Below are 22,133 nucleotides of genomic sequence, written 5' to 3' on the forward strand. Positions count from 1 at the left end.
TGCCTCTAACACTTCTTGCATCTGCACCTCCTGCTGTCCCAGCAAGTCCTTCAGGCTCTGCAAGTGTCCCTCATCCCAGAAGTCACGGTGATTTTGTTGTCCATCGTGGTGACCCATGGGCTCTTTTGGTAAAGGAACATCAGCTGGATTAACTTGTTCGGGGTTGTTGTAACTTGCTGGTTGCTGCCGTTCGTCGTCAGGTAATGGCTCAAAGGGCACAGAGGGTGCAAGCGGCTCACTGCCTCCCCAAAACTCCAAGTCTGATACGGGGCAACCCAGCAGCGTTGGCTTTTCAGCGTTCTCAGAGCTGGGGCAGCTCGCAGCGGGGCGGGGAGCGGCACACAGTTCCGGCTCCCCTGGGACATCCTCCACCAGCTGCCTGACCTCCCGCCACGCTCCGGCTCCCTCCCGTGACAGCCTCCCACAGCTCAGTCCCTGTCTCCCCCGTGTACCGGGAGAAAAAAGCTTGTCCGTAGCTCGAGCACACCCCTTCCGTTGTGAAATTGTAGGAGATGCTCGATGGCATCTCGCTCCAAGTTTCTTTCTGTTTGTGCAGCCAGCTGCGGAATATTTTAAACTATCACTTTTTCTTCCACGGATGCCACGTTTGCCGTGCTGCCTGATTCGCCATAGGCCTACTTTCTGCTTCTCTTTGAGCGCCCAGCTTACCTTGGCCGGCACTGCCGGCCCTCTCGCTTCTTCACTTCGGGGTCGTCTTCCATATGAAGTATCACATTGCTTCACCAAAATGTTGCTGGCACGGGAGAGATGGAACCTGACACACCAATATGATGTTCACAGAGTTCAGCTTTATTGTTGGACCGAGCCAGCTTTATACTAGAGCTGCCCTGTCCACGCGCCTTGCAATGATATATTGCACGCTCCATACAGTAACGTGATTGGCTGCATGCACAGTCCACGCGCTCTACATGCAAGTGTTGGCAATTGCTCATTGGCTGGTACCTTCTTATAGAATTCCTTTTGTCTCTTTTGTCTCCGGCTTCACCTCCCAGCCGGGCTGGCGGTGACCCTGTCCCCCCAGGGGAGCCCCAGAACTACACACAGGGAGCAGGACAGAGTGACAGAGGAAGAGCAAAGAACAGTGGGCAGGACAGAACTGGAGGATAAAACACAACTGTGGTGGGCAGGGGGACAGAGATGGAGAAAGGAAAACCAGAGCGGGAGAGAGAGGAAAGAAGGGGCAGCAGCTGGGCAGGGGGTACAGTGAGAAAGGATCAGACCTATAAGAGGACAGAAAGACAGAAAAGAAAAAAAGGACAGAAAGCAAGAGGCAAGCAAGGATCTGGCCATGGAGAAAGAAGCAGCAGGGAAAGAGGAAGAGATGCAGAAAGAGTGAGAGGGAGCAGGAGAGAGAAAGAAAAATAACAGTTGAGACCAGGAACAAGATGGGAAAAACACCTGGGGTGGGCAGCGAGGCAGAGGAGGAGTAAAAAGAAGAGAGGTGGGCATAGGAGCGGGGTGCAGGACAGGAGGATATAGCAAGAAATGACGGGGCAGGGAACAGGACAGAGTGACAGACAAGAATAACAACAATGAGAAAGAAAACCAGGGAAGGTGAGCAGAACAGAGGGATGGAGACAGAGAGAGAAGTGTCAGGAGGAAGAGGTGGGCAAACCAGTCAGGGAGCAGCTTTGAGGGACAGGGAGAGAGGAGACGAACAGGAAGAAGAACAGGGATGGTGGGACGCAGGACGTAAAACCACAGTGAGAGTGAAGAGGAGAGAAGGACGGAAGGACACACAGAAGGAAGGAAGGAAGGAAGGAAGGAAGGAAGGAAGGAAGGAAGGAAGGAAGGAAAGAAGGAAGGAAGGAAGGGAGGAAGGGAGGAAGGGAGGGAGGAAGGGAGGAAGGGAGGAAGGGAGGGAGGGAGGGAGGGAGGGAGGGAGGGAGGAAGGAAGGAAGGAAGGAAGGAAGGAAGGAAGGAAGGAAGGGAGGGAGGGAGGAAGGGAGACGTACCAGGCAGAGAGTGACAAAGAATAAGGAACAGGCCAGACAGACTGTGATAAACAGAGAGGGCTGTAGATCAGGACAAAGAGACAGAGAAGGAAAAAGCTGCGATGGGCTGAAGGACAGAGAGAGACAGAAAAAAAGAGGCACAGGGAGCAGGAAATCGGGGCAACGACAAAAGGTCGGATGACAAAGAGAGACAGGGACTTGGAGAAAAGAGAAAGGAGGGACAGCCAGCAGAGCACAATCATGGAGAGGAAGAGAGGAACAGGGAATGAAAAAAGATACAGGTGGGTAAGTAGTGAGAGGCACAAGAGCACTGCTCCAGCCCCGCAGCCTCTGGCACCACAGCAGCCCTCCTTGACAGACGCGCTCAGTGCCGGACAGCCACCCTTCCCGGCGCCTCCCTCCCTCTCTGTCCAGTCCATCCTCATCCGGGGCAGCATCCCAAGCAACATCAAGGGCAACCCTCTGCACCTCCCAGCCCTGCTCCCACCTCTCTGCCTGAGACCCCGACTGAAACGGCCAAAACAGCCAAGGACTCACTGCTTTGGGCCACAAGAGACCTGTTCTTTATTCTCCAAAGTCTCATCGACATTTAGCGAATGAACTGCAGTGTGCCAGCTTTTGGGATTGTGCCTGAAAAGTGCGAAAACCAGCAGAGCCTGTGCTCAAAAGCTGGTGGCTGTGTGACTGCATCGATGCATGTTCCCGTGTCTGCGAGTGTACAGACGGCTGTTTCATGTTCACACAAAGGCACCTGGTTGGGTTTTGCTTCTGTGCGTGCACACGCGTTTCCGTTGTCTCTTCGGAACAGACGTAGCTCTCTGCATGCTGAACGTCGTGGTAAAACGTGTCTGCCTATATTTTGGTAAACAATCGAGTGTGCGTGTTCCGACAGCGGCATTTCCATAGACGACTCCACAGAGCCAGTTCTGAAAGCCCCGCATACCAGGACTGAATGTAGAACAAAGCAATTGCACCGGTGCGCGCAATCACCTATTCTGACGGACGTCTTTTATGGCACAGCAGCACGAAGGTATTTGCGTTCAAGCACGTATCAGAAACAATGTGTGGACCGAGGATCTGTTGGTATTTTCTCCGTATGGCATGCTTCGTGGTAGCTTACTTGCCGATCGCAGGCTTAGCGGTTTCTATACACGACTCGGTATAGGGAGAGAAAGAGAGAGCATCGGAAAACTTGCGTTTTCTGCGCTGGAACCTAGTTGCTACGCCTTCTGTTTGTCCACGTGAACACACACGATTCCCCACTGAAAACCAAGCAGAAACCTTTCCACAAGCTCCCAGGTATGTGCGCCCACCACCTCGTGCGCGCGAACGCAGCTAGAGAAAAGCACCTACCTTTTCACACACTGAAGCTTAAGCAAACGCCTGGACACACACATGCACACGCCCACCCCCATCTATGGAGAGAAAGACGTACGCGAAACGTACTGACGTGCTTGAGGGTAAACACGTCCGTTGATGGCTGGCGTACTGCATCACGCATACGTGGCTGCACGAGAATATTCTTTTGGAGGGTACCTGCTGATACGTCCCTGTACTTGGACGACCGTGTGCGTGAAAGCACGTGTGTCTACAAACGTTTGTCTGTCCACTTGCGTGTGCCTTGATGCAGGCTCCATTCGTGCTTAAGCTGGAGTGAGTGCACAGCTGCGCCGTTTGTTGGCAAAGCTCCGCGTGTCGCACGACGTTGCCCAGTCCTGCATTTCTCACGCGCACAGATGCACGGGAGCTCTGCTAGTAAAGGAGCAAAGACAGTCGTAGGCAGAACTGGATGCTGCTCCTAGCTACTTCTCACCTGTGGCAAATGCTTCACAGTGGCCCAAGGAAAGGAGCTCAGCAGCCGATCTACAAGAGAAACGAAACAGATCATGCCTTAACGCGAAAGAGCAACAGGGCGTCTCTGCGCAAGCTTGTCCCTGATCTACAGCTGAGGGCGAAAACTTGTGTGCTTGTCATAGAGATTGTGTCTTGCCTGTAAGCGTTGATGGTTGGCTTGGTTAAATGCAGTAAAATGTTGCATATTCATGACAGTTCTAGGAACGCCTGTACATATTCAGAACCTGTCCCCGAGAAGGCGGTTCTTATTGCAATGATTTCAGGAGACCATTTCCACAGTCTCCAGCTCTGGATCCTCCTGATTGCAGCTGCACAGTGATCGTGACCCCGGGTCCTCTTTCTCTGTACACGGTCACCTTTGGTGATGAGTTGGTTGGGACTCAGACTGCTGAGTGGGTTAAACTGGCGTATCTCCTGTCCTGTGCCTCAGTTTCTGTAATCCAGTTCACCCAAGCATGCACCAAGGACTATTGTCCTTGCAGGGCGTCAGTGACATCCTGCTTTCTGTACAATAAGTTACACAGAGCTAAGCAAGGCTGGGCAATAGTGATGTGGGTTAAAGGGTCGGCTCTCTAAGTGTGTTGAGTGATGTGGGGTAGGCTTAGTACTTTAAGTGTCAAGTGTTAGTTTTTTAAAGTGTTAATTAGTTAACTGTTTAGTCCCCGTATCAGTATCTGGGATGCTGTATCTAGGATGCTGTATCTGGGATTCTGTATCTCAGATGCTGTATCCAGGATGATGTATCAAGGCTGCTGTATCTGGGATGCTGTATCTGGGATGCTGTATCTAGGATGCTGTATCTAGTATGGTTTATCTGGGATGCTGTATCTGGGATGCTGTATGTGGGATGCTGTATCTGGGATGCTGAATCAAGGATACTGTATGTGGGATGCTGTATCTGGGATGCAATATCTGGGATGCTGTATCAGGGATGCTGTATCTAGGATGCTGTATATGGGTTGCTGTACCTAGGATGCTGTATCTGGGATGCTATATCTGGGATGCTGTATCTGGAATGCTGTAACTAGGATGATGTATCTAGGATGCTGTATTTAGGATGCTGTATCTGGGATGCTGTACCTGGGATGCTGTATGTGGGATGCTGTATCTAGGATGCTGAATCAAGGATACTGTATGTGGGATGCTGTATCTGGGATGCTGTATCTAGGATGCTGTATCTGGGATGCTGTATGTGGGATGCTGTATCTAGGATGCTGAATCAAGGATACTGTATGTGGGATGCTGTATCTAGGATGCTGTATCTGGGATGCTGTATCTGGGATGCTGTATCTGGGATACTGTATCTGGGATGGTGTATCTGGGATGCTGTATCTAGGATGCTGTATCTGGGATTCTGTATCTCAGATGCTGTATCCAGGATGATGTATCAAGGCTGCTGTATCTAGGATGCTGTATCTGGGATGCTGTATCTAGGATGCTGTATCTAGTATGGTTTATCTGGGATACTGTATCTGGGATGCTGTATGTGGGATGCTGTATCTGGGATGCTGAATCAAGGATACTGTATGTGGGATGCTGTATCTGGGATCCTCTATCTGGCATGCTGTATATGGGATGCTGTATCAGGGATTCTGTATCTAGGATGCTGTATCTAGGATGCTGTATCTGGGATGCTATGTCTGGGTTGCTGTATCTGGGATGCTGTATCTAGGATGCTGTATATAGGTTACTGTACCTAGGATGCTGTATCTGGGATGCTATATCTGGGATGCTGTATCTGGAATGCTGTATCTGGGATGCTGTATCTGGGATGCTGTATCTGGGATACTGTATCTGGGATGCTGTATCTGGAATGCTGTATCTGGGATGCTGTATCTAGGATGCTATATCTGGGATGCTGTATCTGGAATGCTGTATCTGGGATGCTGTATCTGGAATGCTGTATCTAGGATGCTGAATCAAGGATACTGTATGTGGGATGCTGTATCTCGGATCCTGTATCTGGCATGCTGTATATGGGATGCTGTATCAGGGATTCTGTATCTAGGATGCTGTATCTAGGATGCTGTATCTGGGATGCAATATCTGGGATGCTGTATCTGGGATGCTGTATCTAGGATGCTGTATATGGGTTGCTGTACCTAGGATGCTGTACCTAGGATGCTATATCTGGGATGCTGTATCTGGAATGCTGTATCTAGGATGATGTATCTAGGATGCTGTATTTAGGATGCTGTATCTGGGATGCTGTACCTGGGATGCTCTATCTGGGATGCTGTATCTTGGATGCTGTATCTAGTATGTTTTATCTGGGATGCTGTATCTGGGATGCGGTATCTAGGATGCTGTATCTGGAATACTGTATCTGGGATGCTGTATCTGGGATGCGGTATCTGGGATGCGGTATCTAGGATACTGTATTTAGAATACTGTATCTGGGATGCTGTATCTGGGATACTGTATCTGAAATGCTGTATCTAGGATGCTGTATCTGGGATGTTGCATCTGGGATGCTGTATCTAGGATGGTGTATCTAGGATGATGTATCAAGGATGCTGCATGTAGGATGATGTATCTAGGATGCTGTATCAGGGATGCTGTATCTGGGATGCTGTATCTAGGATGCTGTATCTGGAATGCTGTATCTGGAATGCTGTATCTGGGATGCTGTATCTGGGATGCTGTATCTGGGATACTGTATCTGAAATGCTGTATCTAGGATGCTGTATCTGGGATGTTGCATCTGGGATGCTGTATCTAGGATGGTGTATCTAGGATGATGTATCAAGGATGCTGCATCTAGGATGATGTATCTAGGATGCTGTGTCTAGGATGCTGTATCAGGGATGCTGTATCTGGGATGCTTTATCTAGGATGCTGTATCTGGAATGCTGTATCTGGGATGCTGTATCTGGGATGCTGTATCTAGGATAATGTATCAAGCATGCTATATCTAGGATGATGTATCTAGGATGCTGTATTGAGGATGCTGTATCTGGGATGCTGTATTTGGGACGCTGTATTTCCGATGCCTTATCTGAGATGCAGTGTCTAGCATGATGTATCTGGGATGCTGTGTCCGGGATGTTGTGTTGGGGATGCTGTATCTAGATTGCTGTATCTGGGATGCTGTATCTCAGATGCTGTATCCAGGATGCTGTATCAGGGATGCTGTATCTAGGACGGTGTATCTGGAATGCTATATCTGGGATGCTGTACCTGTGATACTGTGTCTAGGATACTGTATCTGGGATGATGTATCTTGGATGCTGTATCTAGGATGCTGTTTCTGGGATGCTGTATCAGGGATGCGCTATCTAGGATGCTGTATCTGGGATACTGTATCTGGGATGCTGTATCTAGGATGCTGTATCTGGGTTGCTGTATCTGGGATACTGTATCTGGAATGCTGTATCTAGGATCCTGTATTTGGGATACTTTATCTGGCATACTGTATGTAGGATGCTGTATCTGGGATGCTGTATCTAGTAAGATGTATCTAGTATGCTGTATTTGGGATGTCTTATCTGGGATGCTGTATCTGGGATCCTGTATCTGGGATCCTGTATCTGGGATGCTGTATCTGGGATACTGTATCTGGGATATTGTGTCTAGGATGCTGTATCTGGGATGCTGTATATAGGATGCTGTATCTCGGATGCCGTATCTGGGATATTGTATCTGGGATACTCTATCTGGGATGATGTATCTTGGATGCTATATCCAGGATGCTGTGTCTGGGATGCTGTATCTAGGATGCTGTATTTGGGATGCCTTATCTGGTATGCAGTATCAAGAATGATGTATCTGGGATGCTGTATCTGGGACGTTGTATCTGGGATTCTGTATCTCAGATGCTGTATCCAGGACGATGTATCAAGGTTGCTGTATCTAGGATGCTGTATCAGGGATGCTTTATCTAGGATGGTGTATCTAGGATACTGTATCTAGGATGCTGTATCTAGGATGGTGTATCTGGGATGCTGTATCTTAGATCCTGTATCTAGGAGGGTGTGTCAACCTGTTGGAAGGCAGGAGGGCTCTGCAGATGGATCTGGATAGACTGGAAAAGTGGGCTGATTCCAATGGGCTGAAGTTCAACAAGGCCAAGTGCCGGGTGCTGCACTTTGGCCACAACAACCCCCTGCAGCGCTCCAGGCTGGGCATAGAGTGGCTGCAGAGCAGTCAGGCAGAAATGGACCTGGGGGACTAATGGACAGGAAGCTCAACATGAGCCAACAGTGTGCCCAGGTGGCCAAGAATGCCAATGGAATCCTGTCCTGTATCCAAACTAGCGTGGTCAGCAGGACAAGGGCAGTGATCCTTCCCCTGTGCTCTGCATTGGGGAGGCCACACCTGGAGTATTGTGTTCAATTCTGGGCCCTCAGGTCAGGAAAGAGATGGAAGTGCTGGAGCGGGTCCAGAGAAGAGCAACACAACTGGTGAAGGGACTTGAGCACAAAACCTATGGGGAGAGGCTGAGGGAGCTGGGCTTGTTTAGTCTGGAGAAGATGAGACTCAGAGGTGAGCTCAGCACTCTCTAGAACTACCTGAAGGGAAGTTGTAGCCAGGTGGGGATTGGGCTCTTCTCTCAGGCATCGGCAATAGGACAAGGGGCCATGGGCTTAAACTCTGCCAGGGGAAATTTAGGCTGGATATTAGGAAGAAATTCTTTACAGAGAGAGTGGTCAGGCATTGGAACGGCTGCCCAGGGAGTGGGGATTCGCCATCTCTGGAGGTTTTTAAAGTGAGGTTGGACATGGCAATTAGTGCCATGATCTAGTGAATGGACTGGAGTTGGACCAAGGGTTGGACTGGATGATCTCTGAGGTCTTTTCCAGCCCAGTTGATTCTGTGATTCTGTGATCTAGGATGCTGTATCAGGGATACTGTATCTGGAATGCTGTACCTGGGAAGCTATATCTGGGATGCTGTATCTGGGATGCAGTATCTAGTAAGATGTATCTAGTATGAAGAACTTGGGATGCTGTATCTGGCATGCTGTATCTATGATGCCGTATCTAGTAGAATTTATCAAGGATGCTGTATCTAGGATGATGTATCTAGGATGCTGTATGTAGGATGCTGTATCAAGGATGCTGTATCTTGGATGATGTATCTAGGATGCTGTATCTGGAATGTTGTATCTGGGATGCTGTATCTGGGATTCTGTATCTAGGATGCTGTATCTGGGATGACGTATATTGAATGCTGTATCCGGCATGCTGTACCTGGGATGCTGTATCTAGGATGCTGTATCTAGGATGCTGTTTCGAGGATGCTGTATCTGGGATGCTGTATCTAGGATGCTGTATTTGGAATGCCTTATCTGGGATGCAGTATCTAGCATGATGTATCAGGGATGCTGTATCCGGGATGTTGTATTGGGGATGGTGTATGTCGGTTGCTCTGTCTGGGATGCTGTATCTCAGATGGTGTATCGAGGATGCTGTATCAAGGATGTTGTATCTAGGATGCTGTATCAGGGATGCTGTATCTTGGACTGTGTATCTGGAATGCTGTATCTGGGATGCTGTATCTGTGATGCTGTGTCTAGGATACTGTAATTAGGATGCTATATCTAAGACGTTGTATCTGGAATTCTCTATCTTAGATCCTCTATCTAGGATGCTATATATAGGATGATGTACCTACTATGCTGTATCTGGGATGCTGTTTCTAGGATGCTGTATGTAGGATACTGTGTCTGGGATGCTGAATCTGGGATACTATATCTGGGATGCTGTATCTGGGATCCTGTATCTAGGATGCTGTATCTGGGATGCTGTATCTAGGATGCTCTGTGATGCTGTATCTGGGGTGCTATATCTGGGATGCGGTATCTAGAATGCTATATCTGGGATGCTGTATCTATGTTGCTGCATCTGGGATTGTGTATCGCAGATGCTGTATCCAGGATGATGTATCAAGGATGCTGTATCTAGGATGATGTATCTGGGATACTGTATGTAGGATGCTGTCTCTGGGATGCTGTATGTGGGATGTTGTATCTAGGATGCTGAATCAAGGATACTGTATCTGGGATGCTGTATCTAGGATGCTGTATCTGGGATGCTGTATGTGGGATCCTTTATCTGGGATGCTGTATCTGGGATGCTGAATCTGGAATGCTGTATCTAGGATGCTCTATCTGTGATGATGTATCTAGGATGCTGTATCTGGGATTCTGTATCAAGGATGCTGTATCCAGGATGATGTAGCAAGGATGCTGTATCTGGGATGCTGTATCTGGGATGCTGAATCTGGAATGCTGTATCTAGGATGCTCTATCTGTGATGCTGCATCTCGGATGATGTATCTAGGATGCTGTATCTGGGATTCTGTATCTAGGTTGCTGTATCTGGGATGCTGTATCTAGGTTGCTGTATCTGGGATGCTGTATTTCAGATGCTGTATCCGGGATGATGTATCAAGGATGCTGTATCTAGGATGCTGTATCAAGAATGCTGCATCTAGGATGCTGTATCAGGGATGCTGTATCTCGGACTGTGTATCTGGGATGCTGTATCTGTGATGCTGTGTCTAGGATACTGTATCTAGGATGCTATATCTAGGACGTTGTATCTGGAATGCTCTATCTTAGATCATCTATCTAGAATGCTATATATAGCATGATGTACCTAGTATGCTCTATCTGGGATGCTGTATCTAGGATGCTGTATGTAGGATACTGTGTCTGGGATGCTATATCTGGGATGCTATATCTGGGATGCTGTATCTGGGATGCTGTATCTAGGATGTTGTATCTAGGATGCTGTTTCGAGGATGCTGTATCTGGGATGCTGTATCTAGGATGCTGTATTTGGGATGTCTTATCTGGGATGCAGTATCTAGCATGATGTATCAGGGATGCTGTATCCGGGATGTTGTATTGGGGATGGTGTATGTCGGTTGCTCTGTCTGGGATGCTGTATCTCAGATGGTGTATCGAGGATGCTGTATCAAGGATGTTGTATCTAGGATGCTGTATCAGGGATGCTCTATCTTGGACTGTGTATCTGGAATGCTGTATCTGGGATGCTGTATCTGTGATGCTGTGTCTAGGATACTGTAATTAGAATGCTATATCTAAGACGTTGTATCTGGAATTCTCTATCTTAGATTCTCTATCTCGGATGCTATATATAGGATGATGTACCTAGTATGCTTTATCTGGGATGCTGTATGTAGGATATTGTGTCTGGGATGCTGAATCTGGGATGCTGTATCTGGGATCCTGTATCCAGGATGCTGTATCTGGGATGCTGTATCTAGGATGCTCTGTGATGCTGTACCTGGGGTGCTATATCTGGGATGTGGTATCTAGGATGCTATATCTGGGATGCTGTATCTATGTTGCTGTATCTGGGATTGTGTATCGCAGATGCTGTATCCAGGATGATGTATCAAGGATGCTGTATCTAGGATGATGTATCTGGGATACTGTATGTAGGATGCTGTCTCTGGGATGCTGTATGTGGGATGCTGTATCTAGGATGCTGAATCAAGGATATTGTATCTGGGATGCTGTATCTAGGATGCTGTATCTGGGATGCTGTATGTGGGATCCTTTATCTGGGATGCTGTATCTGGGATGCTGAATCTGGAATGCTGTATCTAGGATGCTCTATCTGTGATGCTGTATCTAGGGTGATGTATCCAGGATGCTGTATCTGGGATTCTGTATCAAGGATGCTGTATCCAGGATGATGTAGCAAGGATGCTGTATCTGGGATGCTGTATCTAGGTTGCTGTATCTGGGATGCTGTATTTCAGATGCTGTATCCGGGATGATGTATCAAGGATGTTGTATCTAGGATGCTGTATCAGGGATGCTGTATCTAGGACGGTGTATCTAGGATACTGTATTTGGAATGCCTTATCTGGGATGCAATATCTAGCATGATGTATCTGGGATGCTGTATCTAGGAGAATTTATCAAGGATGCTGTATCTTGGATGATGTATCTAGGATGCTGTATGTAGGATGCAGTATCAAGGATTCTGTATCTGGGATGCTGTATCTAGGATGCTGTATCTCGGATGACATATATTGAATGCTGTATCCGGGATGCTGTACCTGGGATGCTGTATCTAGGATGCTGTATCTAGGATGCTGTTTCGAGGTTGCTGTATCTGGGATGCTGTATCTAGGATGCTGTATTTGGAATGCCTTATCTGGGATGCAGTATCTAGCATGATGTATCTGGGATGCTGTATCTGGGATGTTGTATTGGGGATGCTGTATCTCAGTTGCTCTGTCTGGGATGCTGTATCTCATAGGGTGTATTGAGGATGCTGTATCAAGGATGTTGTATCTAGGATGCTGTATCAGGGATGCTGTATCTAGGATGCTGTATCAGGGATGCTGTATCTAGGACTGTGTATCTGGGATGCTGTATCTGTGATACTGTGTCTAGGATACTGTATCTAGGATGCTATATCTAGGACGTTGTATGTGGAATGCTCTATCTTAGATCATCTATCTAGAATGCTATATATAGCATGATGTACCTAGTATGCTCTATCTGGGATGCTGTATCTAGGATGCTGTATGTAGGATACTGTGTCTGGGATGCTATATCTGGGATGCTATATCTGGGATGCTGTATCTGGGATGCTGTATCTAGGATGCTGTATCTAGGATGCTGTTTCGAGGATGCTGTATCTGGGATGCTGTATCTAGGATACTGTATTTGGGATGTCTTATCTGGGATGCAGTATCTAGCATGATGTATCAGGGATGCTGTATCCGGGATGTTGTATTGGGGATGGTGTATGTCGGTTGCTCTGTCTGGGATGCTGTATCTCAGATGGTGTATCGAGGATGCTGTATCAAGGATGTTGTATCTAGGATGCTGTATCAGGGATGCTCTATCTTGGACTGTGTATCTGGAATGCTGTATCTGGGATGCTGTATCTGTGATGCTGTGTCTAGGATACTGTAATTAGGATGCTATATCTAAGACGTTGTATCTGGAATTCTCTATCTTAGATCCCCTATCTCGGATGCTATATATAGGATGATGTACCTAGTATGCTGTATCTGGGATGCTGTATGTAGGATACTGTGTCTGGGATGCTGAATCTGGGATGCTATATCTGGGATGCTGTATCTGGGATCCTGTATCTAGGATGCTGTATCTGGGATGCTGTATTTAGGATGCTGTATCTGGGATGCTGTATTTCAGATGCTGTATCCGGGATGATGTATCAAGGATGCTGTATCTAGGATGCTGTATCATGGATGCTGTATCTAGGACGGTGTATCTAGGATACTGTATCTAGGATGCTGTATCTAGGATGGCGTATCTGGGATGCTGTATCTAGGAGAATTTATCAAGGATGCTGTATCTTGGATGATGTATCTAGGATGCTGTATGTAGGATGCAGTATCAAGGATTCTGTATCTGGGATGCTGTATCTAGGATGCTGTTTCGAGGTTGCTGTATCTGGGATGCTGTATCTAGGATGCTGTATTTGGAATGCCTTATCTGTGATACAATATCTAGCATGATGTATCTGGGATGCTGTATCTGGGATGCTGTATTTGGAATGCCTTATCTGGGATACAATATCTAGCATGATGTATCTGGGATGCTGTATCTGGGATGCTGTATCTAGGATGCTCTGTGATGCTGTACCTGGGGTGCTATATCTGGGATGCGGTATCTAGAATGCTATATCTGGGATGCTGTATCTATGTTGCTGCATCTGGGATTGTGTATGGCAAATGCTGTATCCAGGATGATGTATCAAGGATGCTGTATCTAGGATGATGTATCTGGGATGCTGTATCTAGGACGGTGTATCTAGGATACTGTATCTAGAATGCTGTATCTAGGATGGCGTATTTGGGATGCTGTATCTAGGAGAATTTATCAAGGATGCTGTATCTTGGATGATGTATCTAGGATGCTGTATGTAGGATGCAGTATCAAGGATTCTGTATCTGGGATGCTGTATCTAGGATGCTGTATCTCGGATGACATATATTGAATGCTGTATCCGGGATGCTGTACCTGGGATGCTGTACCTGGGATGCTGTATCTAGGATGCTGTTTCGAGGTTGCTGTATCTGGGATGCTGTATCTAGGATGCTGTATTTGGAATGCCTTATCTGGGATGCAGTATCTAGCATGATGTATCTGGGATGCTGTATCTGGGATGTTGTATTGGGGATGCTGTATCTCAGTTGCTCTGTCTGGGATGCTGTATCTCAGATGGTGTATCGAGGATGCTGTATCAAGGATGTTGTATCTAGGATGCTGTATCAGGGATGCTGTATCTAGGACTGTGTATCTGGGATGCTGTATCTGTGATGCTGTGTCTAGGATACTGTATCTAGGATGCTATATCTAAGACGTTGTATCTGGAATGCTCTATCTTAGATCATCTATCTAGAATGCTATATATAGCATAATGTACCTAGTATGCTCTATCTGGGATGCTGTATCTAGGATGCTGTATGTAGGATACTGTGTCTGGGATGCTATATCTGGGATGCTGTATCTGGGATGCTGTATCTGGGATGCTGTATTTGGGATGTCTTATCTGGGATGCAGTATCTAGCATGATGTATCTGGGATGCTGTATCCGGGATGTTGTATTGGGGATGGTGTATGTCGGTTGCTCTGTCTGGGATGCTGTATCTCAGATGGTGTATCGAGGATGCTGTATCAAGGATGTTGTATCTAGGATGCTGTATCAGGGATGTTGTATCTTGGACTGTGTATCTGGAATGCTGTATCTGTGATGCTGTGTCTAGGATACTGTAATTAGGATGCTATATCTAAGACGTTGTATCTGGAATTCTCTATCTTAGATCATCTATCTAGGATGCTATATATAGGATGATGTACCTAGTATGCTCTATCTGGGATGCTGTTTCTAGGATGCTGTATGTAGGATACTGTGTCTGGGATGCTGAATCTGGGATGCTATATCTGGGATGCTGTATCTGAGATCCTGTATCTAGGATGCTGTATCTGGGATGCTGTATCTAGGATGCTCTGTGATGCTGTATCTGGGGTGCTATATCTGGGATGCGGTATCTAGAATGCTATATCTGGGATGCTGTATCTATGTTGCTGCATCTGGGATTGTGTATCGCAGATGCTGTATCCAGGATGATGTATCAAGGATGCTGTATCTAGGATGATGTATCTGGGATACTGTATGTAGGATTCTGTATCTGGGATGCTGTATGTGGGATGCTGTATCTAGGATGCTGAATCAAGGACACTGTATCTGGGATGTTGTATCTAAGATGCTGTATATGGGATGCTGTATGTGGGATCCTTTATCTGGGATGCTGTATCTGGGATGCTGAATCTGGAATGCTGTATCTAGGATGCTCTATCTGTGATGCTGTATCTCGGATGATGTATCTAGGATGCTGTATCTGGGATTCTGTATCTAAGTTGCTGTATCTGGGATGCTGTATCTAGGTTACTGTATCTGGGATGCTGTATTTTAGATGCTGTATCCGGGATGATGTATCAAGGATGCTGTATCTAGGATACTGTATCAAGAATGCTGTATCTAGGATGCTGTATCAGGGATACTGTATCTACGACGGTGTATCTAGGATACTGTATCTAGGATGCTGCATCTAGGATGGCGTATCTGGAATGCTGTATCTGGGATGCTGTATCTAGGAGAATTTATCAAGGATGCTGTATCTTGGATGATGTATCTAGGATGCTGTATGTAGGATGCAGTATCAAGGATTCTGTATCTGGGATGCTGTATCTAGGATGATGTATCTCGGATGACGTATATTGAATGCTGTATCTGGAATGTTGTACCTGGGATGCAGTATCTAGGATGCTGTTTCCTGGTTGCTGTATCTGGGATGCTGTATCTAGGATGCTGTATTTGGAATGCCTTATCTGGGATGCAGTATCTAGCATGATGTATCTGGGATGTTGTATCTGGGATGTTGTATTGGGGATGCTGTATCTCAGTTGCTCTGTCTGGGATGCTGTATCTCAGATGGTGTATTGAGGATGCTGTATCAAGGATGTTGTATCTAGGATGCTGTATCAGGGATGCTGTATCTAGGACTGTGTATCTGGGATGCTATATCTGTGATGCTGTATCTAGGATACTGTATCTAGGATGCTATATCTAGGACGTTGTATGTGGAATGCTCTATCTTAGATCATCTATCTAGAATGCTATATATAGCATGATGTACCTAGTATGCTCTATCTGGGATGCTGTATCTAGGATGCTGTATGTAGGATACTGTGTCTGGGATGCTATATCTGGGATGCTATATCTGGGATGCTGTATCTGGGATGCTGTATTTACGATGCTGTATCTGGGTTGCTCTATCTCGGATGCTGTATCTGGGATGCTGTATCTAGGATGCTCTGTGATGCTGTACCTGGGATGCTATATCTGCGATGTGGTATCTAAGATACTGTATCTGGGATGCTGTATGTATGTTGCTGCATCTGGGATTGTGTATGTCAGATGCTGTATCCAGGATGATGTATCGAGGATGCTGTATCTGGGATCCTTTATCTGGGATGCTGTATCTAGGATGCTCTATCTGTGATGCTGTATCTAGGATGATGTATCTAGGATGCTGTATCTGAGATGCTGTATTTCAGACGCTGTATCCAGGATGATGTATTAAGGATGCTGTATATAGGATGCTGTATCAGGGATGCTGTATCAGGGATGCTGTATCTAGGATGCTGTATCAGGGATGCTGTATCAGGGATGCTGTATCTAGGATGCTGTATCTAGGATACTGTATCTAGGATGCTGTATCTAGGATGATGTATCTGGGATGCTGTATCTTAGATCCTGTATCTAGGATGCTATATATAGGATGATGTACCTAGTATGCTGTATCTGGAATGCTGTATCTAGGATACTGTATGTGGGATACTGTATCTAGGGTGGGGTATCTGGGATGCTGTATCTGGGATGCTGAATCTGGGATGCTGTATCTAGGATGCTGTATTTGGGATTCCTTTGGGATGGAATATTCCATTTGGGATGTATATAGGAGCCACAGCCCGGCTGCAGTTGTGCTTGTAGCCCGTGGACTGTTTACGTGTATCTGGCGGAACTTGCTCGAGGGCAACAAATGAATGAACTGCAGGGGGTGTTGGTCAGACAGTGCGGGTCTGGTTTGCGTTTGCAAGGGCCAGCAGTAAAATCCAAGCATGTGGTGCGTGTGTGAAGCAGCTCCGGAGCGCTCGTCCCCCGCTCTGCCGCAGCACAAGTTGTGTTCCACGGACAGTTTGATCCGCACGCTCCCGGCTCGGTCCGTCTGTCCCGTTCCCAGCGCTTTGTCCGGCTGAGCAAGGGCTTGGACCGCAGGCGGGCTGGGGGCGGGGCAAGGGGGCGTGCCCGGAGCGACGGCGAGCTGCGATTGGCCGGCGGCGGGCGACACGTGCTGCCGCGAGGCCGCGTCCGGGCGCCGCGGTGCCGCCGGAGCCGTTGCCGCCGTTGCCGTCGGGGCGAGCGGTCGGTGCGAGAGAGAGAGAGCGGGAGCGCGGGACTGGCGGAGCCGGCAGCAGCGCTGCCTGCGGACGCGGACACAGCGCCATGTGCGGGATCAGCTGCGGGCCCTGCTGCGGACGGGTATGAGCGAGCCGGGTCCCGCCGCCCGCCCTCCCACGGGGCTGCGGGGGACACGGGGCGGGGGGGGGCAGCTCCGAGTGCCGAGAGAAGGGTGTTGGTGACACTGCGAGTGACAAGTGACGGGACGGGAGGAAACGGCCGCCAGTTGTGCCGGGGGAGGCTCAGGTTGGCTGTTGGGAAATGGGAGGGAGTGCGGTCTGGATGATCGGGTAGTGAGGTGACTGTGAACTGGCTGAAGGGAAGAAGCCAGAGAGTCGTGGTCAATGGGGCAGAGTCCAGTTGGGGCCTGTATCCAGTGCAGTGCCTCAGGGGGCAGTGCTGGGGCCGGTGTTATTCAATATATTCATCAATGATTTGGACGAGGGAATAGAGTGACTGTCAGCAAGTTTGCTGATGACACCAAGCTGGGAGGAGTGGCTGACACTGGAAGCTGTGCTGCCATCAGAGACCTGGACAGGCTGGAGAGTTGGGCAGGGAAACATTTATTGAAATAGAACAAGGGCGAGTGTAGAGTCTTGAATGTGGGCAGGAACAACCCCAGGTTCCAGTATAAGTTGGGGAATGACCTGTTATAGAGCAGCGTAGGGGAAAGGGACCTGGGGGTCCTGGGGACAGCAGGGTGACCGTGAGCCAGCACTGGGCCCTTGTGGCCAGGAAGCCAATGGTACCTGGGGTGGGTTAGAAGGGGGTGGTCAGTAGGTCAGAGAGGTTCTCCTGCCCCTCTGCTCTGCCCCGGGGAGACCACACCTGGAATATTGTGTCCAGTTGTAGCCCCTCAGTTCCAGCAGGACAGGGAACTGCTGGAGAGAGTCCAGCGCAGCCACCAAGATGCTGAAGGGAGTGGAGCATCTCCCGTGTGAGGAAAGGCTGAGGGAGCTGGGGCTCTGGAGCTGGACAAGAGGAGACTGAGGGGTGACCTCATTAATGTTTACAGATATATAAAGGGGGAGTGTCAGGAGGATGGAGCCAGGCTCTTCCTGGTGCCAACCAGTGACAGGACAAGGGGTAATGGGTACAAACTGGAACACAAGAGGTTCCGCTTAAATTTGAGAAGAAACTTCTTATCAGTGAGGGTGCCGGAGCCTGGCCCAGGCTGCCCAGGGAGGTTGTGGAATCTCCTGCTCTGGAGGCATTCAAGACCTGCCTGGACACCTTCCTGTGTAACCTCATCTGGGTGTTCCTGCTCCATGGGGGGATTGCACTGGACGAGTTTTCAAGGTCCCGTCCCATCCCAGACATTCTGTGATTCTGTGAAAGGGTTATTCAACATTGGAACAGGCTGCCCAGGGCAGTGGTGGAGTCACCATCCCTAGAGGGGTTTAAAAGGCACGTAGATGAGGTTCTGAGGGACATGGGGCAGTGGGAGGGGTGCGTTAATGGTTGCACTCGATGATCTCTTCCAACCAAAATGATTCTATTATTCTGTCATACGATCTATTTTTTGCATTGTAATAGTGCCTAAAGATCAGGGTTCATATGATCTTGTCCTGGTACTTTTGCAAGGACATTAAAAGTAAATGTGTTGCTATCTGCAATTCAAAAGTGCCTTTCCGTTGTTTTCTAACAGGCTCGGAACTTCCCCTTTCGGAACCTGTCTGTTTGGAGATGCTGGAGGAGACCAAGGAGGAGGACACCCAGGAGGAAGACACGCGAGGAAGATGTGGAGTCTCTGCACAGCCTTGAGGAGACTGTGACCAAGCCAACCAAGGAAGATGTGGAGACTCCAGAGGGCATTGAGGAGAGTCCGGAGCACACTGAGCACACTCTAAGCAAGACAAGAGAGGAAGATGACGAGACTACAAGCAAGACAACAGAGGAAGACGCAGAGACTCCAAAGTGCATTGAGAACACTCTAAGCGAGATAACAGAGGGAGACATGGAGACTCCAGAGCACAACGAGGAGAGTCCAAGCAAGATAAGAGAGGAACACGTGGAGACTGCGGAGTGCATAGAGGAGACTCCAAGCAAGCCAGCTGAAGAAGACATGAAGACTCCACAGAGCCTGGAAGACAATGTGAGGAACCAACCTGGGGAAGATGTGGAGGTTCCACAGAGCGTTCAAGAGGCAAGTCACTGGTGTGCAGACAGTTCTATCTGACTAGGGGATATTTTAGAGATAAAGGAGATAAAAACAAACAGAAAAGCAGCCCCCCAAAACCCCAAACCCCAGCTTCCCCAAATCAGGATTTGGTTGCACTGCACTGAAATCCTTTCTAATTGAGTTGTTGCTGTGCTTAAGGCTGTGGTAGTTAGTAAAGCCCTGAAACTTTAATTATTCAAGTGGCATGTATGACGAAAAAACATTATGTGGTTGCAGGGGGACCAGTATATGTATTTCTAAAGTTAATTGTTACGTCTGTTTTCAGTTCTCTAGTGCTTTGCTCCTCAACATGTATCAGCATGTTAATACAGCGGCTGTTAGTGCTGGGGTTCAGGAGATCTGGACTCTCTGGTTTAATTCTTACCTCTTTCGTGGGCTTGTGCAGTAATTTGTGCTCTCAGCTCCTCTGTGCTTTCAGTTAAAAGTCCAAAAACCCCAGGTAACTAAAGGCAGCTAAAAAGTGGCGACTTAAGTGGGTGTTGTTGAGGTGTTTTGAGATGCTGGTGTCGGCATGCTGGTGTCTGCAGCCTGCGCTTGTGAGGGACCATGTTCCTTTCTCTCTGACTTGTTTCTCTTTGCCCTTTTCCTGGCAGAGCACAACTGAGGATGGAGCTGAAAAAGCACAAGAAGGCGCTGTTGACTGTGACCCCCTGAGAAGAGCGCAGATCCAGCAGCCTGACAGTGAAGGAGCAAGATGGCTCGGGGTAAGTAGAGCTGGCGTGGTGGCCAGGTCCCCAGCTGATTCAAGTGTCCTCACTTCATTGCAATCAGTGCAGCTGTGGCAGTTTGAGCCAGAGGGTCAGCAAGTGGGTAGAACTTCCATGTTATGTTGTGAAAATATCATAGAACCCATGTTGAAAGTAATATAAAGTTTTGTTCAATTTGAGGGAGCTGGGCTTTATTACCAATTCCTTTAAATACTGAGGAGCTTGAAATCTTGCTTAGTAACTTCTTGTAGAGGTACCAGTAAGTGAAGGAACTTAGATCTTTCATGCTGCAAGAAGTCTAATAAACCTTTCTTAAACTTCTTGATGCTAAGAAAGCATCCGAGGTTTTTGAATGGTTGGCCCTGTTAGGAGAGAAGGGTCAGTTTAAAAGCCAACCATGAGATTACAGCTTAAGCACTGGAAGCACTTGCCTGTTTAAATAAGAAACGTCTTCATTGTCCTCTAGTATTTGATACAGCATTTGGTATTCGGAAAGCCAAAACTGACAAAATTGTTTAGTAACTAGAGATGGACTATTCCTGTAAAAAGGTGGAATGGAATCTGTGTTTCATTGTGCAGGCTGTGTCGGGGCTCTGGCTTCTGTCTGAGTTTTGTGCTTTGTCTTTGTTTCCGCTTGTAGGCTGAAGGGGACCGGTTACCTGCAGAACACACTGTCAGCCCGGACGAGACGTGCAAAAGCAGGGCCCTGAAAGCTGGAACTTTGGAAAAGCTGGTGGAGACGCTTCCAACGGCATTTGCAGATAAGGATTTTACATACATCAACATCTTCCTCTCAACGTACAGGGCCTTTGCTTCCACCAGCACAGTCCTGGAGCTGCTCCTGGACAGGTAAGAGGCGGGACAGAATGGAAACTGAGCCATCATTTGTTATACACGACAGGGGGACGTTGACAGGAATTTCTTCCCCTACTTTTAGTGGACATGGAGTTAATAACCTGATGGACAGAGGTCAAGAATCCCGCAAAGTTCGGGATTTCAGCATAAACACAGCATGTGTAAATGCACGCTGCCCACATCCCAACTCTCATTAAAGCTTAAGCGCCGAGTGGGGAAAGTGTGCGTGGTCTGAGCGCTAAGGAACCAAAGTGGGACCGACACAAGAAAATCAATACAGCTTTTCCCTTAAAAAAAGACCAGAATATGTGTGGGCCGTAAAGTCACACCTGGAATAGATTCCTTCTTGTTCCGTCTTGCAGTCAGTTCTGGGTTTGATGGGTTTGTGGTGTTTTCTGAGCAGCCATTAAAATGTTCACACTCAGATGTCCCATGAACTCCTCCTCACCCGTACGTAAGGAGGTGCAAGGTGTGGTTTGGAAGGAGCTGTTCCAGCTGCCGCCAGGGCTCTCCCCGCAGGTCTCTCGAGGCTCCGTGTCCCCAGCTGAGCTCCCTATGGCTGTGGCTGCGCCGCTCCTGTCAGAGGCACCACGGGTTTGCCTGGTTTAGTCTGAGTTTGCTTTGCAGTGCACGGGGACATGTGCAAAGCCTTCATCTCCGCCTCAGCGTCCCCAGCCACCGTGGAATTGTCCAGCATGAAGCCCTTGTCTTCATGCCTATTGTATATGTTTATGCCAACTGTATATGGATTACGCTATTTGGGATTTTGCTTTTGCTCAGTAGCGGTTCCTCTAAGCAGCCATCTCATTTTTTCAGATACGGAAACCTGGAGATCTCGGGCTCTGAGGAGCGTGGAAACCAGAATTCGCCCGAATCCAGCACAGTGCTCAGGACGTAAGTTCGGTTTTGCAGCGCCCAGCGAGCCCCAGTCAGGGTTCGGTGCTGGAGCGGGACGTGGGCAGCAGAGCTGTTGTTTCCTTTGACAAATCACAGCCCTGTGTGCTTCAAGGAGCTTGTGTAAAGGCCGAGTATCAGCTGTCTCATAACACATCCAATAATACAACACAGAGCA

The 22,133-nt window shown here is 48.0% G+C and overlaps 2 protein-coding genes across 2 annotated transcripts in view; both read left to right on the forward strand.

The window, feature by feature from the left end:
• Positions 1-22,133, forward strand: part of LOC308046276 (E3 ubiquitin-protein ligase RBBP6-like) — a gene marked incomplete at both ends in the record, with an annotated part of 63,924 nt that overhangs the window by 18,551 nt on the left and 23,240 nt on the right.
• LOC308046057 (ral guanine nucleotide dissociation stimulator-like 1) overlaps positions 1-22,133 on the forward strand; it is a gene marked incomplete at both ends in the record, with an annotated part of 37,047 nt that overhangs the window by 7,422 nt on the left and 7,492 nt on the right. Inside the window, 4 exon segments of the mRNA XM_080353685.1 lie at positions 18,966-19,463; positions 20,093-20,203; positions 20,847-21,055; positions 21,878-21,955. Of these exon segments, the coding sequence (XP_080209811.1) occupies positions 18,966-19,463; positions 20,093-20,203; positions 20,847-21,055; positions 21,878-21,955 (896 nt within the window).

Source organism: Nesoenas mayeri, assembly GCF_963082525.1.
Source record: "Nesoenas mayeri genome assembly, chromosome: 15".
In the NCBI taxonomy this organism is placed as follows: domain Eukaryota; kingdom Metazoa; phylum Chordata; class Aves; order Columbiformes; family Columbidae; genus Nesoenas; species Nesoenas mayeri.